At 33.9% G+C, this 20605-nt stretch overlaps 1 protein-coding gene and 1 long non-coding RNA gene across 3 annotated transcripts in view; one reads left to right on the top strand and one right to left on the bottom strand.

The window, feature by feature from the left end:
* The window catches only part of LOC108736458, a 22172-nt gene extending 9420 nt beyond the window's left edge, over positions 1-12752 (top strand). The window contains exons 2-3 of the mRNA XM_018468899.2: positions 9271-9519; positions 11926-12752. Coding sequence (XP_018324401.1) covers positions 9271-9519; positions 11926-12371 — 695 coding nt within the window. The 3' untranslated portion in view covers positions 12372-12752. The remainder of the gene's footprint in view (positions 1-9270; positions 9520-11925) is intronic.
* The window catches only part of LOC112906422, a 78698-nt gene that overhangs the window by 53125 nt on the left and 4968 nt on the right, over positions 1-20605 (bottom strand). The window lies entirely within an intron of this gene.

The following is a 20605-nucleotide window of genomic DNA, read 5'->3' as shown; positions in this document are numbered from 1 at the left end:
TAAGTGAGCATGGATTACCGTGTAAAACACTTCCCGAGGATCTTAATTAACTTCCCAGCTAATTACACAGGATACCACTTTAAATATTATGTAGTGCATTCAGAGAAAACGAAATTAAATAAGAAACACTAACCTACTAGGACATTATATAATGAATTCAAATACCTAGTAGAGAATACTTTTCAATTGTATATACGGATATGTATATATGCTTAATCGTTGGTGTAGTTAGAATGGATAAAAATGTTTCAAAATGTAAACACTTCCATTGCATACTTTTGCAATATGGACGAGCAAAGTTGATGGATTTTAAAGGTAGAACATCAGGATTTATTACTTAGGCATACTTAATTATTTACCTACTAGAGATCCGATTAAGTTGCTTTCAAATTAAGTAATGTATATTTCCAGCTTATACAAATGAAATAATCACAAATATGATATCGGCAAAATTGTTACAATCAGAAACATCTGTTCTGATGTTTCAAGATCTAGCCGACCGAAGCCCTACCGTTTCATCTGCTTTAACAGCCTTAATAACTTTCGCCATTTGCTAAAAAATCTTTGATGTTAGGAGGAACATTTTGAATAAATCGTTTGGCGCGCGGTGTTCATGTTGATTATATTTAGATGTTTTTATGACTTTTTGTGTCTTCATCTGTTTTTTCCGCCATATGACTATTATTAAGCCGATTCTTATAGATTGTAACATTCTGAATATGATTTTCTTTTATCAGGTGTTTGGAATCAAAAACTCGTGAAATATCAAAATGAATGTAATATTTGAATTCAGCATATTCAAATTGGTCATAATCGTCAATATACGTAGTGGAAAAAGTTTGGTCAACTATAATAGATAAGATAAAACAGAAAAGTTAATGAAACCCATTTCGATATCCTGCTTGGCTAGTCTCCATTTATTTTATGTTCTCTATACTTAAGCAAAGGAGTTATCTAATATCAGTGTTATAGTCAAAAGTCGAAGTTTAAATGCTCCTCGGAATCATTGGTGTGCCCTGGATTAGACCAATACATTTAGGTAAACCCGGAAATTAATTCTAAGATTAAATTTTGAATTAGGGTAGCCTACCCTTAATATAACCTAATTATTTATTTCTTTTTTGATAATAATAATAAATTCTTTATAAATACTTGAATAGACTATTTCAAGGCGTATTAGAAAGCAGGAAGAGAAGCAAAGGGGAGCTAAAGTATACCTAGATTAGGTAAGTGTTCACAAATAGTTAGGGATTTAGGGAGATGCAAATATTAGGTCTAGATAGAAAGGAGATAATGTTAATAATGAAGAAATAATTACATTATAGTAAGTTTGATTTTTTTTAATTTTAGAATGCATTTCGAGGTTTGCCTATAGGCGTTGGTCAAACATAGGATTGACCAGTCATTTCGGTGTTTGATAACGCCAGCAACAGGATAGGTTTTGTCAGAGTTCCTTAACAAATCTACGCTAATTCATAAAACTAACGAAACAGCAAACAAAAGCTAGTAATAATAGATAGATAGATATATGTTAACTGCAAATAATTTTAAAAAATTGTTTACTGATGTGACATCAATCGTGAGAAATAGCCACTGTCCGAAATACGGTATCTCCACTTTTAGTTCATGAAACTAGGTCCTAATTTCGCTGATTTTTACTGTCATGGTCAATGCTGTATTATTAACGGTCCAGTTGAGTTTTGGAAACGACTGAATCTTCTTTGACTTTTCAACCACAACACAAGCAAATCATTTGTGAAAGTGTCTTTTTATCTTGCACTATTAAGTTTTGTTAACATTAAGAAACGATACCATTTCTCCAATACCTCTAATGTTTAAATGTCTTTTTAAAAATTGTAACGCAGTTNTACTGTTCGTTTCAAGAAGTTAGAGATATGCCCCTTCCCTTTATTAGGATGCGCCGTAGTATAATTCCAAATTCAATCATATTTGTCTGCGAAGCTCATTTCTCCGCCGATCATCGAACGAGAACTAGACAAAAGTGTACAGTACCATTTGCAAAATTATTTAAACTGCCTCGTTAAAACTTAAGAATATGCTTTATTTAAAGGCATATTTAGCCAAAAATAGTAACAAGTGAATTAACTTAACGTTCTACACACCAACAAAACGTTTGCTTTGTTTTCTATTGTTAATTTATATACATTTTTGTTTTAAGAAATTGCTAAACATTTTCGTCTAGTACTGTACAGTTCTAGCCGATCTCCTAAGACCGCCCATCGAGAGCTCCGCTCGTTCCAAGTATGCTTGCTCACGCCTAGTGTGTATTCTTTCTATCTTCGCGCAGATTTCTTCAAGGTCACAATTCTAACAAATTAAAATGGACTGCGGTGTACTAAGAGACCCACAACCCAAAAAATTCCTGAAATGCGATTTCAAAAACTTTACTTGTTAGATAAACCTAAAGCTAAAGAAACAATTTTGGTATCAGTATCTTTAAGAGAAACCAATCGTTATCATCATCATGAGGTCGTCAATCCTAAAACTGGTTGGACACACACCTCCACTTTTTCGTATCCTCAACTAATATTCGCATTTCCCTATAACTATGTAGAACATCCCACATCTTTAACTATTTTTGAACACTAATCTAATCTAGGTCTACCTCTACTCCTTTTAGCTTGTGTTAAGATAAATGCCCAAGATAAATAACGAATTCTTTATTATAGATATAAGAAATTTAAAATGTAAAGATGTCAAAAATATACCTCAATATAAATAATGACAATGGAAATCCATAACCATTCTCGAATTCGCGGGATGTTGCTCGCGGACCAATCATTCATCGAAATACTGCAAGTATAGTTGCGACGATCAAAATTGGCATAGTCTGCAATAATCTATGTGTAGGAATGGACACATCTTCTTTCTTGTTTCCAATCGGTACTGTAGTCATTTGCTGNTATTTTTTTGCATAGCATTGTAAAGAATTAAATGAAAATGAATATGCAACAACAGTCATATTATAAACCCAAAAAGAAATTAAACAGGAAACACGTTTATGACAACACTGAGAACTTAGATGGTGAAAAGAACCATTAATGGTTCTGCAAGACGGAAGTAGCCATTTAACGAACAACTGTGACTGACTCGAGCTTTTGCTGAAAATACGGTGTTTTAACAAAATTGGAAGTAATAAGAAATACATCTTGACTATTGAAACGCTATTTGGATTTTTAAACATTTCGATGTGCAATTTTAGGGTTTGGTGTTTTATTTGGTTCAATTTCATAAAACTCCATTTACTATATCCTGTTTGTCACAATGTACTATATATTAGACAACTTTAAGAGACACTAATAGTTAATTATTTATATCTAAACTAGGTTTTACCCGCGGCTTCGCTTGTGTTGATCTAAATACGTGTCAAAGATCATCGACGACCACATAAAACTAATTTCTCTATCCCTCGGGAACAGTATTGTTTCTGATAAAAGGTACCCTATGTCCTTTTCTGTATCCTTGATAATGTGTGTACAAAATTTCACAGTAGGTTTTACCGGCGGCTTCTCTTGTTTTGATCTCCCAAATACGTGTCAAAGATCATCGATGATTATATGAAACTAGTTTCTCTATCCCTCGGGAACACTATTTTTTTTATATATATAAGGACATACGGTCCTTTTCTGTGCCCCCGACAATGTGAGTGCAAAATTTCATGATGATCGGTTGAGTAGTTTAGGCATGAAATGGTAGCAAACAAATAAACAAGCAAATTCACATTTGCATTTATAATATTAGTGAGAATTGTTAGTTCTGTTCCCTCTACGACAGTATTGATTTAAAGTTACAAAATACTCTTAAACTTTAGGTTGTGGAAGAAGGTTTTGGCCATCAGTTTTTGGAACTGAACTGTGGATCGCTACGTCTACTATAGGATCCAATAAGTATCAAAGAAGTCTGATAAGACAAATCATGCAAAATGTTAAACGAACATAGAAATTAGGCACATGCGAGATTAAATAATGTGTGTCTAAAAACATCACTTGCTTCTCAAAAACTATCCTAAACTAACCGAACTCTTTTGAACAAACCGTATCACCTCTTAATGCCTTTAAATTATATTTATTGAACTTACATTACTTTACTATTTGGATATATTAAAAGTTGATTGCATGTACTTCTACGGATTTCCCTTTACTACGTCGTATTTTTGAAAAGGCGATGCCACTATTTGATAAGAACACGCAATAGAATACCCTTATGTTACATTTTCAATTCGTATCTATATCCTTCATCACTATCATAAGGTCGTCAGACTGGTTGGACATGCACCTCCACTCTTTCCTATCCTGAGCTAATCTTCGTATTTCCCTAATGTTAGATGCTAGATGTTAGATAATTTTTAATGCGAACACTAATCTAATCTAGGTCTACCTCTACCCTTCCTAACTTCCGTTTCTACCTCTAATATGTCTCTGACCAGATCCTCATGTCTGAGACAGTGTGCTACTAATCTATCTCGCCTATTTCTTATTGACTTTCATACAGTGCTCCGTTCTCCTATTCTTTCTAATACCTCTTAATTTCTAACCTTCTCTATCCACGGTATCCTCATCATTCGCCTGTAACACCACATTTCGAACGCTTCTAACCTTTTCCTTTCCGCCGCGTCCATTGTCCATGTTTCGCACCCGTACAGCGCCGTGCTCCAAACATACACCTTGTACGGGTGCGAAACACGGATACTGGGCGCGGCGGAAAAGAAAAGGTTATAAGCATTCGAATGTAGTGTTATAGGCGAATGATGAGGATACCGTGGATAGAGAAGGTTAGAAATGAAGAGGTATTAGAGAGAGTAAGAGAACAGAGGACTCTATGGAAGTCAATAAGAAATAGGCGAGATAGATTAGTAGGACACCTTCTCAGGCATAAGGGTCTGGTTAGAGACATATTAGAGGCAGAAACGGAAGTTAGGAAGGGTAGAGGTAGACCTAGATTAGATTAGTGTTCGCAAATTGTTAAGGATGTAGGTTGTTCTAACATTAGGGAAATACGAAGATTAGCTGAGGATAGGAAAGAGTGGAGGTGCATGTCCAACCAGTCTGACGACCTTATGATAATAATGAAGGATATAGATACGAATTGAAAATATCCTTAAAGGAGTATTTTTAGTAGTATAAATAAAATATCAATTTACAGTATAAAATAGGTCAGCAGCATTAAAAATGAAGAAACGAAACTTTTAGCGTTGAATTCCATATAATAAAGAAGGTTACAATTTAGACAAAAACGGAATCTTCTTAGGTACGCAGTGTCGGATTTTGAAATGCTTTCACCTCCACAATAACGTAAAAGACAACAAAAGTGTTTTAGTATCTTTATAAAATCCGCTATACTCTATACAAAGTACGAACATAGTTAAACACAGATAATAGCTCTTACGTAAAAACAATTTATCAAAAAAATCGAAAATGCACCGTAAAGTCAGTTTTATGTATTGGATGAAAAATTAATTGCTTTTACTTATCGTGGAGACATCGACTGTGAAGTTAACAACTTTCATTTAAGTTTTCCTAGAAGATAAATGGAAACATTACAAATTCGAGAACATCCAGTATTGTTTTTGTCAACAAATGACAAATTTCAACGAAAAAAATGTACAATAGATTTATGATTTGTAATAGTTTCGACCTGTACGTGATGAAAATATGTAATTTCAACGAAATAACGTAATTTTATGATTTTCATTACGTTTTTGTTTACTTGAACCGTATTTGTTTTGTCAAAGGTTGGCTTCATATCAGCTGAGATCTGTTAAGATCAAAATCGTGATCCACGTTTTAGACCAAAGTCATTTTTAAGTTATCCACAGTTCGTAATTTAGATAATGTATTTTGCTGTTATGTGACATAATATTTTGGCATTTTTAAATGAAAACATTTGTCTCAAAACAATTTGAACTGTTATTAAGAATCATAATTTGGGAGTATTATGCGTTACACTTGCCTTAGATCGCATTTGATGTAATTTATCTCAATTTGTCGGACGTCGGGTAGTTAAATTGCACACTTTAAATTAATTAGATGAGCTTTACTATGACCAAATGACCACAGTCACTTCAATAACTCACAGAATGTCGCACATGACCACGTACGCATAAAGGCGTAATTTTTCCGCGCAATTAGTCTAAAAGAATTGTGTTCTGTAGCACATTTATGTCATTATAACGTTATGCTATAATTTCTTATAATGGGTCTTTTTTATTTAAAAAAAAATCGGTTGTCTGTAAAGTCGGTTTACTGACGATAATTGAACGTGACAACGTCATAAGAAAATACTGATGGAATGGTTTCATTTTTCAAAAGAAAATTTTAATTTTATTTGTTTGATAGATATTTTGTATGGATATAGAGAAGGAGGTAAATGGAAATGTATTATTGTATAGCAGCTGTCCACGCGGACGCATCGCTCACTCAAGTAGGAGAGAGACAGATGTCGAACGCTGCCGAACGCGGAGGCCGACTGTGCCTCTTTGTCGTTCGTTCCGCGCTCTCGCTTGCACTTCAAGCCTTAAATGGAACGCCTCAGAGCGAGGTAACGCCGCATGAGTCATGGTTTTTCGTGCGTGCAGCCGGCTCCATCGAATTATAAGACGTTGTCACGTCAAAAAAAAAACAAGTTAGTCTTATGAGCACTTTTTTAGAACATTTGGGGTATATTATTGTCCTTTAAGTATAGTCAGACCTTTTTTGCATGGGCTAAGGATAGACCACATTGTTTTATATTTTAAGCTCTATACATAACCCAGACGGTTTGAACTTTATATAATTAATGACAATGGAAAGCCATAAGCATTCTCGAATTCGCGAGATGTTGCTCGCGGACCACTCATTCATCGAAATACTGCAAGTATAGTTGCGACGATCATAATTGGCATAGTCTGCAATAATCTATGTGTGAGAATGGACATATCTTCTTTCTTGTTTCCACTCGGTATTGTAGTCATTACCTGCATTTTGAACACGCCCTTGTTAAGTTAGAAAATGCTTCATAAGTAGTGCAGACAAACAGAAAAGAGATATAGCGAATAATAGTAAGCGGTGCATAGGTTAGAGCAGGGGTTGGTAACCTATGACCCGTGGGTCACCGAGTGATCCATTTGGTAATTTCGAGTGACCCACTTTAGTTCCGAAAATAAAGTATAAGATATACAAACATTTTTTTCGTTTAGTAATGATTGATTTTAAAAGTTCANATTATTTACTAAAATGCTATTTTAATACGAAAATATGTCTGACCCAAACGTCTCTTAATAATCGCATTTTGGTTAATTTTGACCAGCGGCCAAAGAAGGTTGCCGACCCCTGGGTTAGAGGTTGCTTAGTTACGCTAGCGTCTTTACCTTCCTAAATTCCTGACAATGTTGAACTCTCTTTAAAGTTCGATGCTGGCAACATGCTCAAATTCCGCATCTCTTTATGTTACACATCAGTTGCCGTAATGTTATTCCTTTTTCTTTAATAGTGTCCGCTGCAATTCCGACCTGACATCTCTTTCCTAAGCTTGCGATATTGCCTACAATCCTCGGGAGTAGCTTATATTGTATTTGATAAATAAGTGTGAACATTAGTCAATATCGATCAAATTGCTTCATATACAGGTTAGGTCAATGCTGGACACGTAATCTCACAGGAATACGATAACAGCTATATAATCCCATATAACTTGAGTTCCGTGATAATTCCGTAACTGAGTAAGAAAAGTAAAGAATGACTCAAACGGCGAGTATATTTCCTCCTCTGAAGCGTTTACTATTCTTTACCATCACCCCTCGGTTAGAAAGTGAAATTTTCTTGGTAATCAATTTAGCAACCATGTTTATCGGGAGTAAAATCGCAAAAGTTCTTGGGCTCAGTCTTACGTCGCCTTTTATACCAAGTTTATAACGATGATTGGTTTCAAGAAGATCATTTAAGGTAGCTGTCACAATACAAAAAGCGAGAAAAAAACAGGACGGGTTGTACATGTGCGTAAAAAAGTGGTATATTATCCCACTTTTACACAAGGGAATTTGAAAAAGAATTTATTATGAAGAATGTATGCTCAAATTTTCATCAAATTTCCTCTATCAAAAATTATGGGGTTCCCATAATAAGAATAATTGCTGACTTACTTATTTAATATCACTTTAAATATTCACCTAATGATATGGAATTTTTGCAAGTGTTTTTTACATATTTTGAAAGTTCTTTGATGTGATTCTGTTTATTTACCTCCATGAAGGGTTGAAAGTAACTAAGCATTGCTAGGCGTCATTGTGTTCTATTTAAAATAAAAAACAAAAGTAAAACAAAAAAATTCCAACACAAATTCATTTTCAATAGTAACTACTCTAACTAACATTTTTGTGTTCTATTATGTGGGGGAAGTGTAAGGTAAAAAAACCGCTCTACCTGTTTTGGTTAAATTTATGGGTTAGGAGCTTTTTGAGATGAAAGTTCTGTACTAGTAAACCTCGTTTTCGAAAAAAATCGTTTTCATGCAGTTGTAGTAGATAATATGTCATACTATAGCAAATAACGCATACAGCCCCTAGACAAAATCTCTCAGAATCTCTCAGAGTCTTTCAGCGTCTCTGAGAGCGCCTCTCACAGTCTTCACAGTCTCTCAGTTATTGCCTAGGTGGTTTTGTGGATCTCTCACAGTCTCTGTATGAGAGACTCGAACGATAAAATTGTTAATTCAGAGATTCGAGTCTCTTACAGAGAGACTGAATAAATAAAACTGAAAAATTGAGAGACTCGAGTCTCTCGTAGAAAGACTGGGAGCTCTGAAATATGTTGAATTTAGAAAATTATGTCTATCGAGACACCAATTATTGAGAGATTTAAGCCTCTCGTTCAGAGGCTGGATAGGATCTATGAGCGACTCGTGTCTCCCGCTCAGAGACGCTAAACAGTTTTTTTAACAGTCTCTCTCAGCGACACGAGAGAGACTCGATGAGAGACGGAGACTCGAGTCTCGTTTTCAGAGACTCTGGGAGACTGAACATTTTTATCTCGGAGGGTATAAGGAACCCAAAATGTACTTTGCATATATGTATATTTACATATGTTATATATGTTCACAATAGGTTTATATTAAAGAATTCGCCGCAGATTTCCTTTAAACGCTAAGTAATGATTTACTATTCAAAGTATGAAGTTATGATAAACAAGAAAATGTCGAAACGTAAGTATGAACTTTTCAAACATATGCATACATGTGAAAGACGAATTATATTATACTTTTCTTTTATTTTTATAGCGGAAGCGGACGCGGCAGCCTTACAAATGAGGGGAAGATCAGATGGCGAATCGCCATCGGAACTAGCGTCTATGATCGGAAATGTCATTTCCGAAATGACCAATATCTTTAAGGATAGCTTCGTTGGATTCTTCAGGGATTCCAAGGAAGCCGATGAAGATGAAGAGGAAGAGGAAGAAGACGATGAGAATGATGGACTGGATCAGACAGCTATAGACGACAACAAAAAAGAAAGGCAAAATTTGGAAGGTAACATATGAAATTCGTAGTTATAGAAAGGCGTATCAATATTTGCATAAATATGTATCTTAATTAATCATTTGTGCCGAAATTCTGTTACCGGTTTATATATGTTAATAGTTTTATGGGCTTACTTTTTGCATTAATGTAGTAGTTAAAGTAGAGGCCGATTTAGTCATTCACGGTACATTCTTATGGTAGTACGCACACTTCCGTTAATTTCATCGTTGATACCTGATGATAGCAAAAATGGTCATCATTTCTTATTTCCGTAATTACTCATGCTTCTCAGAAAGTGGGATGTAGTACAGGTTACGAATTTTTAAAAGAAAGTACATGTAACATCTGCACAGTTAACCAGATTTAGCTTCTTCATTGGTTAATCTTACTGACCTCCTTCAAGCAATTCCGTCTCATTATTAAAAACCTATGACCCCGCACATTTTGCAAGCATCAGGTAATAACAATTAGGAATTGTCTAAAAACGTATATGGGCAGTGGACAGTTTTTGAAAAAAAAAACCTAGAATAATATAGATGTCGAGATCTACCAAAAAAAAAGTAGATGACCTGCCTTATTTTACGTTTTTGGACAATAATGACATTCAAATTAATTAAAAGAACAATTACTGTTTCATCTTATGACAAGAAGGTTGTGTCTACAAATAAGGTATAATTCTGTTCATTAATATTTGACCTATAAAATAATGGTTTGTCAAGTATTAAATACCTTGGTATGTCTTTTGTCAAACACATAAAAAACTAAGGGCAATTCGGAGACATATCTACAACAGAATGCAATATAGTGCCTGTACCTCGATAATACATAGACTTACATTTTATGGTGTAACATCTGTTTGGTTACTTCTGAAAACTATTCATAATTATGGTGTGCTGATGAGAACCAATAAATTGAAAATCGCGATTCATACCTTGTAATGTTGATAAATTGCTCAACAAAAATTATCTTCTTTACGAAGGATTATTTTTGTTTTGGAATGTGAAAAGAATATATTACTTTTGCAAATAATTAACAACTGAATTAAGCCGTTTCTTTCCATTATACCAATGCTTCTTTTTTAAATATACATCCGCATGAATTGAATTTTTGTTGAAATCCCAATGCGTTTATGGAATAAATTTGCAGGTATTTGAAAAATTTGAGCTTTTGTGTCGATTTCTGTGACAGAGTATTACTAGTAACTCACAATAAACGAGTAGGGTTAGGGCTTTAACATCACAAAACAAAAATTAAAAATGACCCTTAAAGGTAAAGTGGTCAATACGGTATTTGGAGAGGAAAACCAACTACGAAAAATCTTTTAGACCAAAGGTGGTAGGGACTGAATAATGACATCTGAAATGTTGAATGAAAAGAAAAGTCGTTAGTTCTGAAAGCGGATTTTGTTTTCACATCAAAAAGTAGGCACTATCGTTCTTCATCATTCTTTAATTTTTGAATAACACTCATGAAGCTAATGATTTATTTGCTTATCCATTTGACATACTTGTATCAATTTAGAACAGTAAATCCACTACACTGTTTCGCCCATCTTGGAATATTCAGTGGCCTGCTCTTATTCTTATTAAACTGGTTTACATGAATGGTGTTATTTATTGTCTTTACAATTATCTCAATAAAGACAAGACAAGTATATTCTCATTCTCTTCATTACATTATTGTAAATGTACCGAACAAGGTTGTAAAACTATAATCTTCGCCTTCCTAATTTGACCCAACATTTTCATTCAATCGAATATAAAATGATCGCCATACAGAATATGTCTAGTTTAACATACTTCTGATCACTATATATCGTTCTAAAAACATTGATCTCGCATATCGACAAATATTTCACATTATAATCTATTAACACTAAAAAAATCATTTGTGATTGTTCCAATGAATTACTCACGGATCCATATAGGTAATTTAGAATCTCATTGGCTATGACCTTGTGTCGTAATGAAATTTCTCCCGTTCATCGATTTCCACATTTCCACTTCTTAAAAACATTAGCTATTGTTTATCTAGACCTCTGTCGCTAGATGTATAGCGAGATACATTATTAGCAGTCGATTCAATGTTTTTGAAATGTACAATATGAATGTAATAAGAGTCATCCCTCGCGCATTTTGTGGCCCATGAGATTTTGAAATACCTCTACTTATACACCGTCAGCTGATTCATATTTGGCAATTTTCTCCGTAAAAGATGTTAAACATGAAGCACTAAATGACCTTCTGGTGAAGATAAATAAGTGTATTTCTACTTGATACGTTTTTCTAACCATTTCAGTATTTTTTATCGTTTTTGAATGTATTTGGCATAAAACATTGTCTGATATAGGTACAATACTTTTAATAGTAGATAAATATATTTATTGGCAATGAAATATTCTCTAAAACTTTTTAGAAGACAGAGGAAAGAAGAAAAAACAAAAATTGAAGGCAATCATTAAACTGTTGATTCTTGGAGTGGTTTTGTATGCCAAAGCTATATTGCTGCTCAAGTTCCTCGCTTGGAAGGTTCAAGTAAAGTTTTTACTGATCGCACTCGGCAACCTCCTAATAAATGGACTGAAATTGTGGTGGGAGTTCAAGGCTAAAAGTTCGCATAATCCTCAAAAGGTCATATACTACGAACACGCCCAACATCAGCACCATTACGACGGAGGCGGTGAGGATTGGGAGTCTTCAGGACCCCCGAGTGGTGGTGGTGGCGGTGGATATTGGGGAAGATCATATGACGACAAAGACATGCTAGCAGCACAAGAATTGGCATATGCAAAACAACAAAGACCAAAGCCTGCTGATTATTTGGCCAATGCTAAGAAGGCAGGATCGTGGTTTGCGAAATAAGCGGTAAATGGGAAATTTGGGATTTATACATATGTATACTTAGATACTTATTGATTAAGTATTTATTTATTTACACAGCTGGTATTGCTCAAGAAGTAATTTAGTATTTAATAGAATGTAAGAAGACAATGAAAATGGGCTTCTAAAATACTATTTTAAATGTTGTATGTACACAATTCAGAGATACAGATACGTAATTACACTAGTCCATTATTTAACTTCGCTTTTACAACTTCTTGTTCTTTAAAATAATAAAATAATGACTTAAAATAACACAACTTCTCGGTTTCGTAGTATTTAATTGTTACTGTTTCTACTAATTAGTGTAATGACTTCTGTAGAAAGAAAATGTAACGTTAAAATAATTAAACATGAACTGCATTCGGCTTAATTAAAAAAATAGTTTAGTGTTATTTTCTATTACTTATACTTAACTTTGATAACGTTTCCCTAGTGTAATTTTATTTGTTTAGTAACTANAGCAAAGGAGCTGCTAGTTGCTGAACGTGATGGGCCCTCCGTCTTAAGCTCCGAACTTCTTCTAGTAAAGCTTCATATTGAGATACTGGTAGCGACATTACATGTTTTCATCTGAAACAAAAAATATAAAATTCAATTACCTACCGTAAAATTTTTGAAAGATTGACACATTGCCGCACATTGCATGACAAATTGTCGGACAGAGACCAGCATCTGATCTTTATTTGTCACATTTTTTAATTAACGGTAATGGCACAGTGGTATCGACGCTTGACTGCCATGCAGGCGGACCAGGTCTCTACGCTCGACCGATGCTGTAGCTTTTTTCCTTAATTATCATTATTTACTTATTTCCTTTTTAATATTAAAGTATTAACCAAAGAATGCTTTTGTTTAATTGGTTCGTAGCTCACGTTGTATTGGAGGACTTTCAACTTAGTGGCATTAAAATATGATAAGACTCTTTTTATTTTGACTAAGAGTATAAATTGACATACTTTTCCTTAGGCAACACATTATACTGAATTGGTGATTCTTGAGAAAATTGATAGAGTTGGCCTCTACTATTTGAAAGTTGATCATAATGACATTTGGTAAAAAAACACTTTTTGAAATGATAATAATTAATCCTTCTTCTGAAGATGGCCTTGTAAGTCGAAACTTGTTATGAATTTAATAAAAATTAAGTGAAAGTTTTCAAAAAGTGCTTTTTACCAAATATCATTATGATCAACTTTCATATAGTAGGCCACCTCTATCAATTTACTCAAGAACGGTTTTTCAGTGATATCCAATCGCATAAGAACTAATTTGAAGGACTACAAAGCCTGACCACGACCTAACCTTACGATCCTAAGCAATCAAATAAAAGTAATCTTCGATTAAAATATTTATATACATTGGGCATGTTCTTTACCTACTGAAATGCTGGTTGGAGAGTTGGGAGTAGTTTAACTGTCAGACGCAATTAAAAAATATTTTCCTACAAAAAAAATTAAGCTTACGGTGGGAAATGATAATACGAACGAAGTAGCAGTAAACCTTTGTCTATATTAAAACACCTTTCCTTCGATTTTTTCATAGTTACTATTTCTCAAATTTTAGTAATTTTTATCCATTTTAATGAAAAAGATTAAATTTTCGGAAAAGCCAAGTAATGAAAATTGTTTTTTGTCAATTCCCAATGTTAAAGGGAATTTTTAAGGAAATTGATACAATTTTATAATAGGATAGAAGTTGTTAACTTACATTGAACATAGGAAACTGAATATTGATTAATAAAAAGAAAAAATTTTGAAGGAATATCTGGTGAATTCACATTATATGCCACTTACACAGATTTTTCATTGCCACGTTATTATGCAACTTGCAGCGATTTCTTAACTTCTACTCTCTTTCGGTTTGTATGATAAAAGACTGTATTCACGCATAAGACCCAAAATAAAAATTGGAGACGAAAAATTAGAAGAAAACTAGAAGAAGTCGCCGATTTTCGATATCTAGGAATCCAGGTAAGTTTGGATGGAAGAAGCAGTAGAGTCACAAAATAAAAGGTAACGTATGATCGAATCAGTTTTAACAAGAATTCTCGCGATCACTTAATTCAGAAATTAGAAACAGATTATTAAAGGTGTATGTTTGGAGGGCGGGCAGGCGGAAAAGAAAAAGTTAGAATTATAATAGTTGATTAGTGTTATATATGAATGATGAAAATGTTGTGAATGGAAAAGATTAGGAACGAGGAGGTATTGGAAAAGAAGGAAAAGAGAGGGCGCTCAAAAGTTAATAAGAAAAAGGAGGGCACCTTTTAAGACAAAAATGTTTACACGAGGATATTCAAAAAGCAGAAATAATTGCAAATAGGGGCAAGGGAAGGCATGCATTAGGTTATTGTTCCCAATTAGTAATGGATGTGGAATGTTTCAGGAAATGCGAAAAATTTTCCTAGGTCAGGAAGGACAGGAGGTGCGTGTCCAATTAGTCTACAGATTGATGCTCCTATGAGCTGGTGGGTTTTGGGAAGGTTGCACTTAGTTAACTATAAAAGAACCTCATTATCACATGCCACGATTGGAACGGTCTATAACAGAAGTATAGCTATAGGTGACCAAGAGTTTCTTAGGATTGTCGCCAGAAATCAGGTTTCGAGGATTTGGTATCGTACCAAGCCGAAGTTAAATTTGGACAAAAATCCTAGAAAAACGAAATCCTGAAGATGTCGTTCATGCGAGTTGATAAAACATTGAGGGCAGGATTCCTTAGTCAGTGACAGCCAAAAAGGCCGTAGCCGAAGAATTACTCTGAATGCTTGAATAAAGTTGTCAAACCAAAATAATGTTATTATATAAAGTATTCGTATTTGTTTCAAATAAAGAAGATTATTAAAAATTTGAAGATCACAAACTAAAAAAAAAAAAACGTTTAGGCTCATTATCAGTACAATTCACAGCGATAAGGCTAAACATTGATGCGTTTCAAAGTAGTTCAGTATCAAGTATTTTGGCCAAAGGGCACGAACGACCCTTAGACCCAGCAGCACGAATTTGCCACAGTAACAACCCAATCCATAAAAGTATTTCAAAAATGTCTGATAACGAAAATAAATTCAGCCTTCATCTTCAATTATCTCAACCACTGACTTACAGAGTGAAAAAAAAATAAAGAAGACCACCTGCTATATGATAGCATTGTAATCCCTCGTCCACAGTAGCAATCCCCCATTGGGAAGAGTTAAGCACCAAAATCAATTGGCAAAGAAAGTACCCCTAAAAGCGATATATAAAAAATTATTCGATGAACTAATTGACAAATAGAAAGATTACAAGCGTAATATTTATCGATAAATGTCTAATAGATGAAAAAAGAAGTTAAGTAGCGAACTAAAACTGAACAGAGTGGTTGTATTCTCTGACTCAAAGTCAACGCTGGAAGTTCCAAGTAGGAAAGCAAATTGGTATAAGATGAATAGTATGGCACAAAAAAGGTTTAGTCGGTAATGAAAAAGCGGTTGCAGCAGCAAAGAGAGCAGCACAAGGTGGAATAAGTCTCGATTCAGTTCTCCCTACAACAGAGGACTTCAAGAAATCCGTGGAACTATTTGATGTAAATGGAATATCAGATGGAGCAATGCAATATTCAAACTTCATCTGGTCAGACAATATATCTGGAGCTGGGAACTTGAAATCGGCGACAGAAAACAGCAGACCGAGAATAAAACACTCGCGTTTAACGCATAGAGATTTATTCTCAAAACCTATAATCAATCAATGTCCAAAATGTTTTTAGCCAATTTCCATCCCCAATCTGAATGCAAAGGAACTGAAACTCAAAAAAGCAATCTCCCAAAGGACATCAAGACCATATTAAATAATACCTCCTTATTCCCTAAAGTTGTGAAACTTTTGACCCAGTCTGGTCGACCCAGTCACTGTCGAGACTTCGAGATACGTTCACATTGTCAACGCAGCACTACCACTGAGGATGTCAGCCGCAGTAGCTGACAAAACGTCTGGACACAATAGTTCACTTAGACCACGGTCCTATAGCCCGTATCTTTATTCTACTATGGATTCCGGCCGTGAAAGCCTTTGTTCTTATATTAATAAATTTAGGTTGTTTATCCTGTGAGATAATGAAACTTTGTGCTGTTGCTAATAACTAAAAAAAAAACTAAAACCATATTCCTCTAATTCTTCCGATGGAGTCGAAAAAGTGAAACATTTCAACTTGTTCTTGTTTTTCGTAAATAGAAAACTATAAAATTAATATATAATATATAACTTTAGAATTCCCAATGATCCCTTTTGCTTTTCACTTTTGTTTTTAGTTACATACAAACCCACAAGTAGGTTTAACTGTAACGCAATTTCTATTGTTTTGATTTACGTTTATAAAGCAGGACAGACATCAATGATGCATATCCAACTATATCGCTAGATTGAAAGAAAACATAATTTTTTAGTTAGTGGCACAGGTGTGAAGTAGGTAAATGCAAGAAATTCTAGTCACGCGTATCAATTACACAACGGCATTTTGGCACCTACATGCCTACTTATTTTCTAGTATCTTCACGTCGGGATTGTTTAATCTAAGAATTGGTCGTCTGCATGATAAATATCTACAGAATAAAGAGTATCTAACAGTATCAAATGCCTATCATACGATCATATGTTAACGTGATATGTAAAATTATAAGTATATGTCGTTAATCATTTCTGATAAATGAAAAAGATAACATTAGGTATGAATTTTCATGCAAGAAGGTCTCGTACTAGGCAATAGAGGTAATTTAGAATGACATGAACCTTTTAAACTGACATACAGTAAAACACTTGAAATACACAAATGGTTTAGTTCCCGATAACGAGTTTTGACCCCCAAGTTGCCATCTTTATTTAGAGACTAAAACAATCTTAAGGGTAAAGCTGTTTAAAACTAAATAGAAGCCTTGATAATCCTTCTCTGTTAGAAATTTATGAAAGTATTGAAATACGTAAAAGTAAAGACAGTCTTATGAACTCATATCCCACCCCCAGCAGAGTTAAGTTGAATCATGTATTCAGGAAATTTAACTAGTTGTTGTTGATATTGTTGTTTTTCCCTTTTTGTTGTTAACCAAAGCGTTCAGTATACCTTCAGCCCATCTTTCGTATTGAACGTTTAGGTACTCTCCTTACTGAACTAACCAACAACGAGTTTCACTAGTGTGACCTTCCACAAACTCCACCTCTAGTACGTATTTTTTATTAATAAATTTAATTTTGCTGCTTTTATTGGTTTCTGTTGATGTTCTTAGGCAGGCATCGTAATAACATAATAAGTATTAGATTTAAGATGATTTTAGGCTGTAACTGAGGATGCCACATTGGGTGCCGAAACTAAGCGTTTTTGGAGTTTCGGTTGTTTTAGTGTTTATATACATATACAGTTAAGTTAGACAGTACCCCAATTGATTTTCTTATATAATTTATCTAGAGCTACATTTCTGAGTCAACGGTTTTCGGATTTACAATACAAATGATAAGGCCCGCCTCTCGCGGCTTTTTTGAGGTTCATGTCATTCTGAACTATCTGTACTAGCTGATGTTGTGACGTAACAATTACTAACCCTTTTCTGCTATGTTACAATACGGTATACAAATATGATCGTGTTTAGTTTAAGTTAAAAATATTAATTTGTGTAGTAAGTCACCAATGAAAAAGTAATCGTATGGTTCTAAAAATTATCTTAACCTGATTGACCGACATCTGAATCCACAATTTATCCCCTCATCACTACCTCCTCAAATGAGGAATAATTCAATTTGCATATCAGATACTATGTAAATGTTTGGATATATTTGTTTGTCTAAACCATTTTATCAAGAAAGACTTGTACAAGGTCTGTGCAAAAAGTAGATATCGCGCATTTTGTGTTTTTTCAAAAATTACTTATTTATTCATGAATATCTATTTTGCCCCCTTCAAAGTAATTTCCACCAGATATTATACACTTGTGCCAAGGTTTTTTCCAATTCTCGAAGCACTTCAAAAAATCATTTATTGTAATTTTGTTCAGCTCATCCTTCGATGCCGTCTTTATGTCCTCAGTTGTAGCACAGCGTCGTCCTTTCATAAGCCTTCTCAGTTTCGAGAACAAGAAAAATTTACAGGGGGCCATTATTAGTGTGTTGTTTTTGGCCTAAAATTTGCGCACAAGCAACAATGTGTGAGCAGGGGTATTACCACGGTGCAAACGTTAATTTTTGTTCTTCCACAAATCCGGGCATTTCTGGGGGATTGCTTAGCACAAATTGCGCGAAAAATTTCAGAAAATTAATTACACTTAAAATAATGTTACAACTTGGAAAGAAAACGACCACCTTTGNATAACATTCTGTTGTTACGATATAGATTATTTAATAAGTATGTATTTGTAATGTTACGATTAATTTACCGATCCTTAGTGGTAGTTGTAGACGTTGTACCTAAACTAGTCAGAGAGTTTCATGTAGTGTTTCTTATTTATGAAAAATAAAATTGCTATTTATATTTTTGATCTATAGATATTTATTTGTTTTTGTGGAGAGCAGTTTCAAAATTAAATGATAGTCTCATTCGTCAACTTTCAGTAATACAAAATCAATAACGATTTTAAAAACACACAAAATATGACTAATGTTTATAACTTATCAATTTTTCTCGTTATTTGCCTAATTTTACTTTATTTCATACAGTTAAAAACATTATCAATGAAGACATCGCTAATGAATTCGTACATTGGACTACTACAGAGAATGTAGAAATATAAGTTAATCAGGGTGAAAACGTTTATTATTATTCCAAAGTCAAACACGATCGGTTTTTTAGTGATATCCAATCGCATAAGAACTAATTTGAAGGACTACAAAGCCTGACCACGACCTAACGTAATCTAACCTTACGATCCTAAGCAATAAAAAAAAGCAATCTTCGATTAAAATATTCATATACATAGGGCATGTTTTTTGCCTGCTGAAATACTGTTTGAAGAGTTGGGAGTAGTTTAACTGTCAAACGCAATAAAAAGATATTTACCTACAAGAACAATTAAGGTTACGGTAGGAAATGATATTACGAACGAAGTGAAGTAAAAGAAAATCTTTTTCTATATTACAACACCTTCCATTCGATTTTTTCATAGTTACTATTTCTCAAAAGTTGGTAATTTTTAGTCATTTTAAAGAAAAATATTAATTTCTCGGAAAAGCCAAGTAATGAAAATTATTTTTTTGTCAATACCTCATGTTAAGGGGAACTTTTACAGAAATTTATTCAATTATATAATGAGATGGAAATTGTTTAGTTACTTTGAACATAGAAAACTAAATATATTGATTAATAGAAAGAAGAAAATTTGAAGGAATATCTGGTGAATTCACCTTATCTGCCACTTACACAGATTTTCCATTCAGATGCAAGTGAATTATATTTCATATGTTCAAAAACAGTTATTAGCCCGAGACAACTATTTAATTACTTATATTTTATTTTCGACACCCTTTCTGATGTTTAAAATGGGCCACGTTATTATACAACACACAAATTTTTTAACTTCTACTCACTTTCGGTTTGTATTATAAAAGACTGTATTCATGCATAAGACCTAAAATAAAAATTGAAGACGAAAAACTAGAAAAAAACTAGAAGAAGTCGCCGATTTTCGATATCTAGGAATTCAAGTAAGTTGGGATGGAAGAAGCAGTAGAGTCACAGAACAAAAAGTAACACATGATCGAATCAGTTTTTACAAGAATTCTCGCGATCACTTAATTCAGAAATTAGAAACAGATTATTAAAGGTGTATGTTTGGAGGGCGGGCAGGCGGAAAAGAAAAAGTTAGAATTATAATAGTTGATTAGTGTTATATATGAATGATGAAAATGTTGTGAATGGAAAAGATTAGGAACGAGGAGGTATTGGAAAAGAAGGAAAAGAGGGAGCGCTAAAGTCAATAAAAAAAAGGAAGGCGCCTTTTGAGACAAAAAGGTTTAGACGAGAATATCTTAGAAGCAGAAATATTTACAAAAAGAGGCATGGGAAAGCATACATTACATTATTGTTGGCAAATAGTAATGGATGTGGAATGTTTCAGGAAATGCGAAAAATTTTCCCAGGTCAGGAAGGACAGGAGGTGCGTGTCCAATTAGTCTACAGACTGGTGCTCCTATGATGCTGATGGGTTTTGGAAAGGTTGCGCTTAGTTAACTATAAAAGAACCTCATTATCACATGCCA

The sequence above is a fragment of the Agrilus planipennis genome, unplaced genomic scaffold (genome assembly GCF_000699045.2).
Source record: "Agrilus planipennis isolate EAB-ADULT unplaced genomic scaffold, Apla_2.0 scaffold127, whole genome shotgun sequence".
In the NCBI taxonomy this organism is placed as follows: domain Eukaryota; kingdom Metazoa; phylum Arthropoda; class Insecta; order Coleoptera; family Buprestidae; genus Agrilus; species Agrilus planipennis.
The sequence above is the reverse complement of the archived record's forward strand: the minus strand, read 5'-3'. Positions and strand labels throughout refer to the sequence as shown.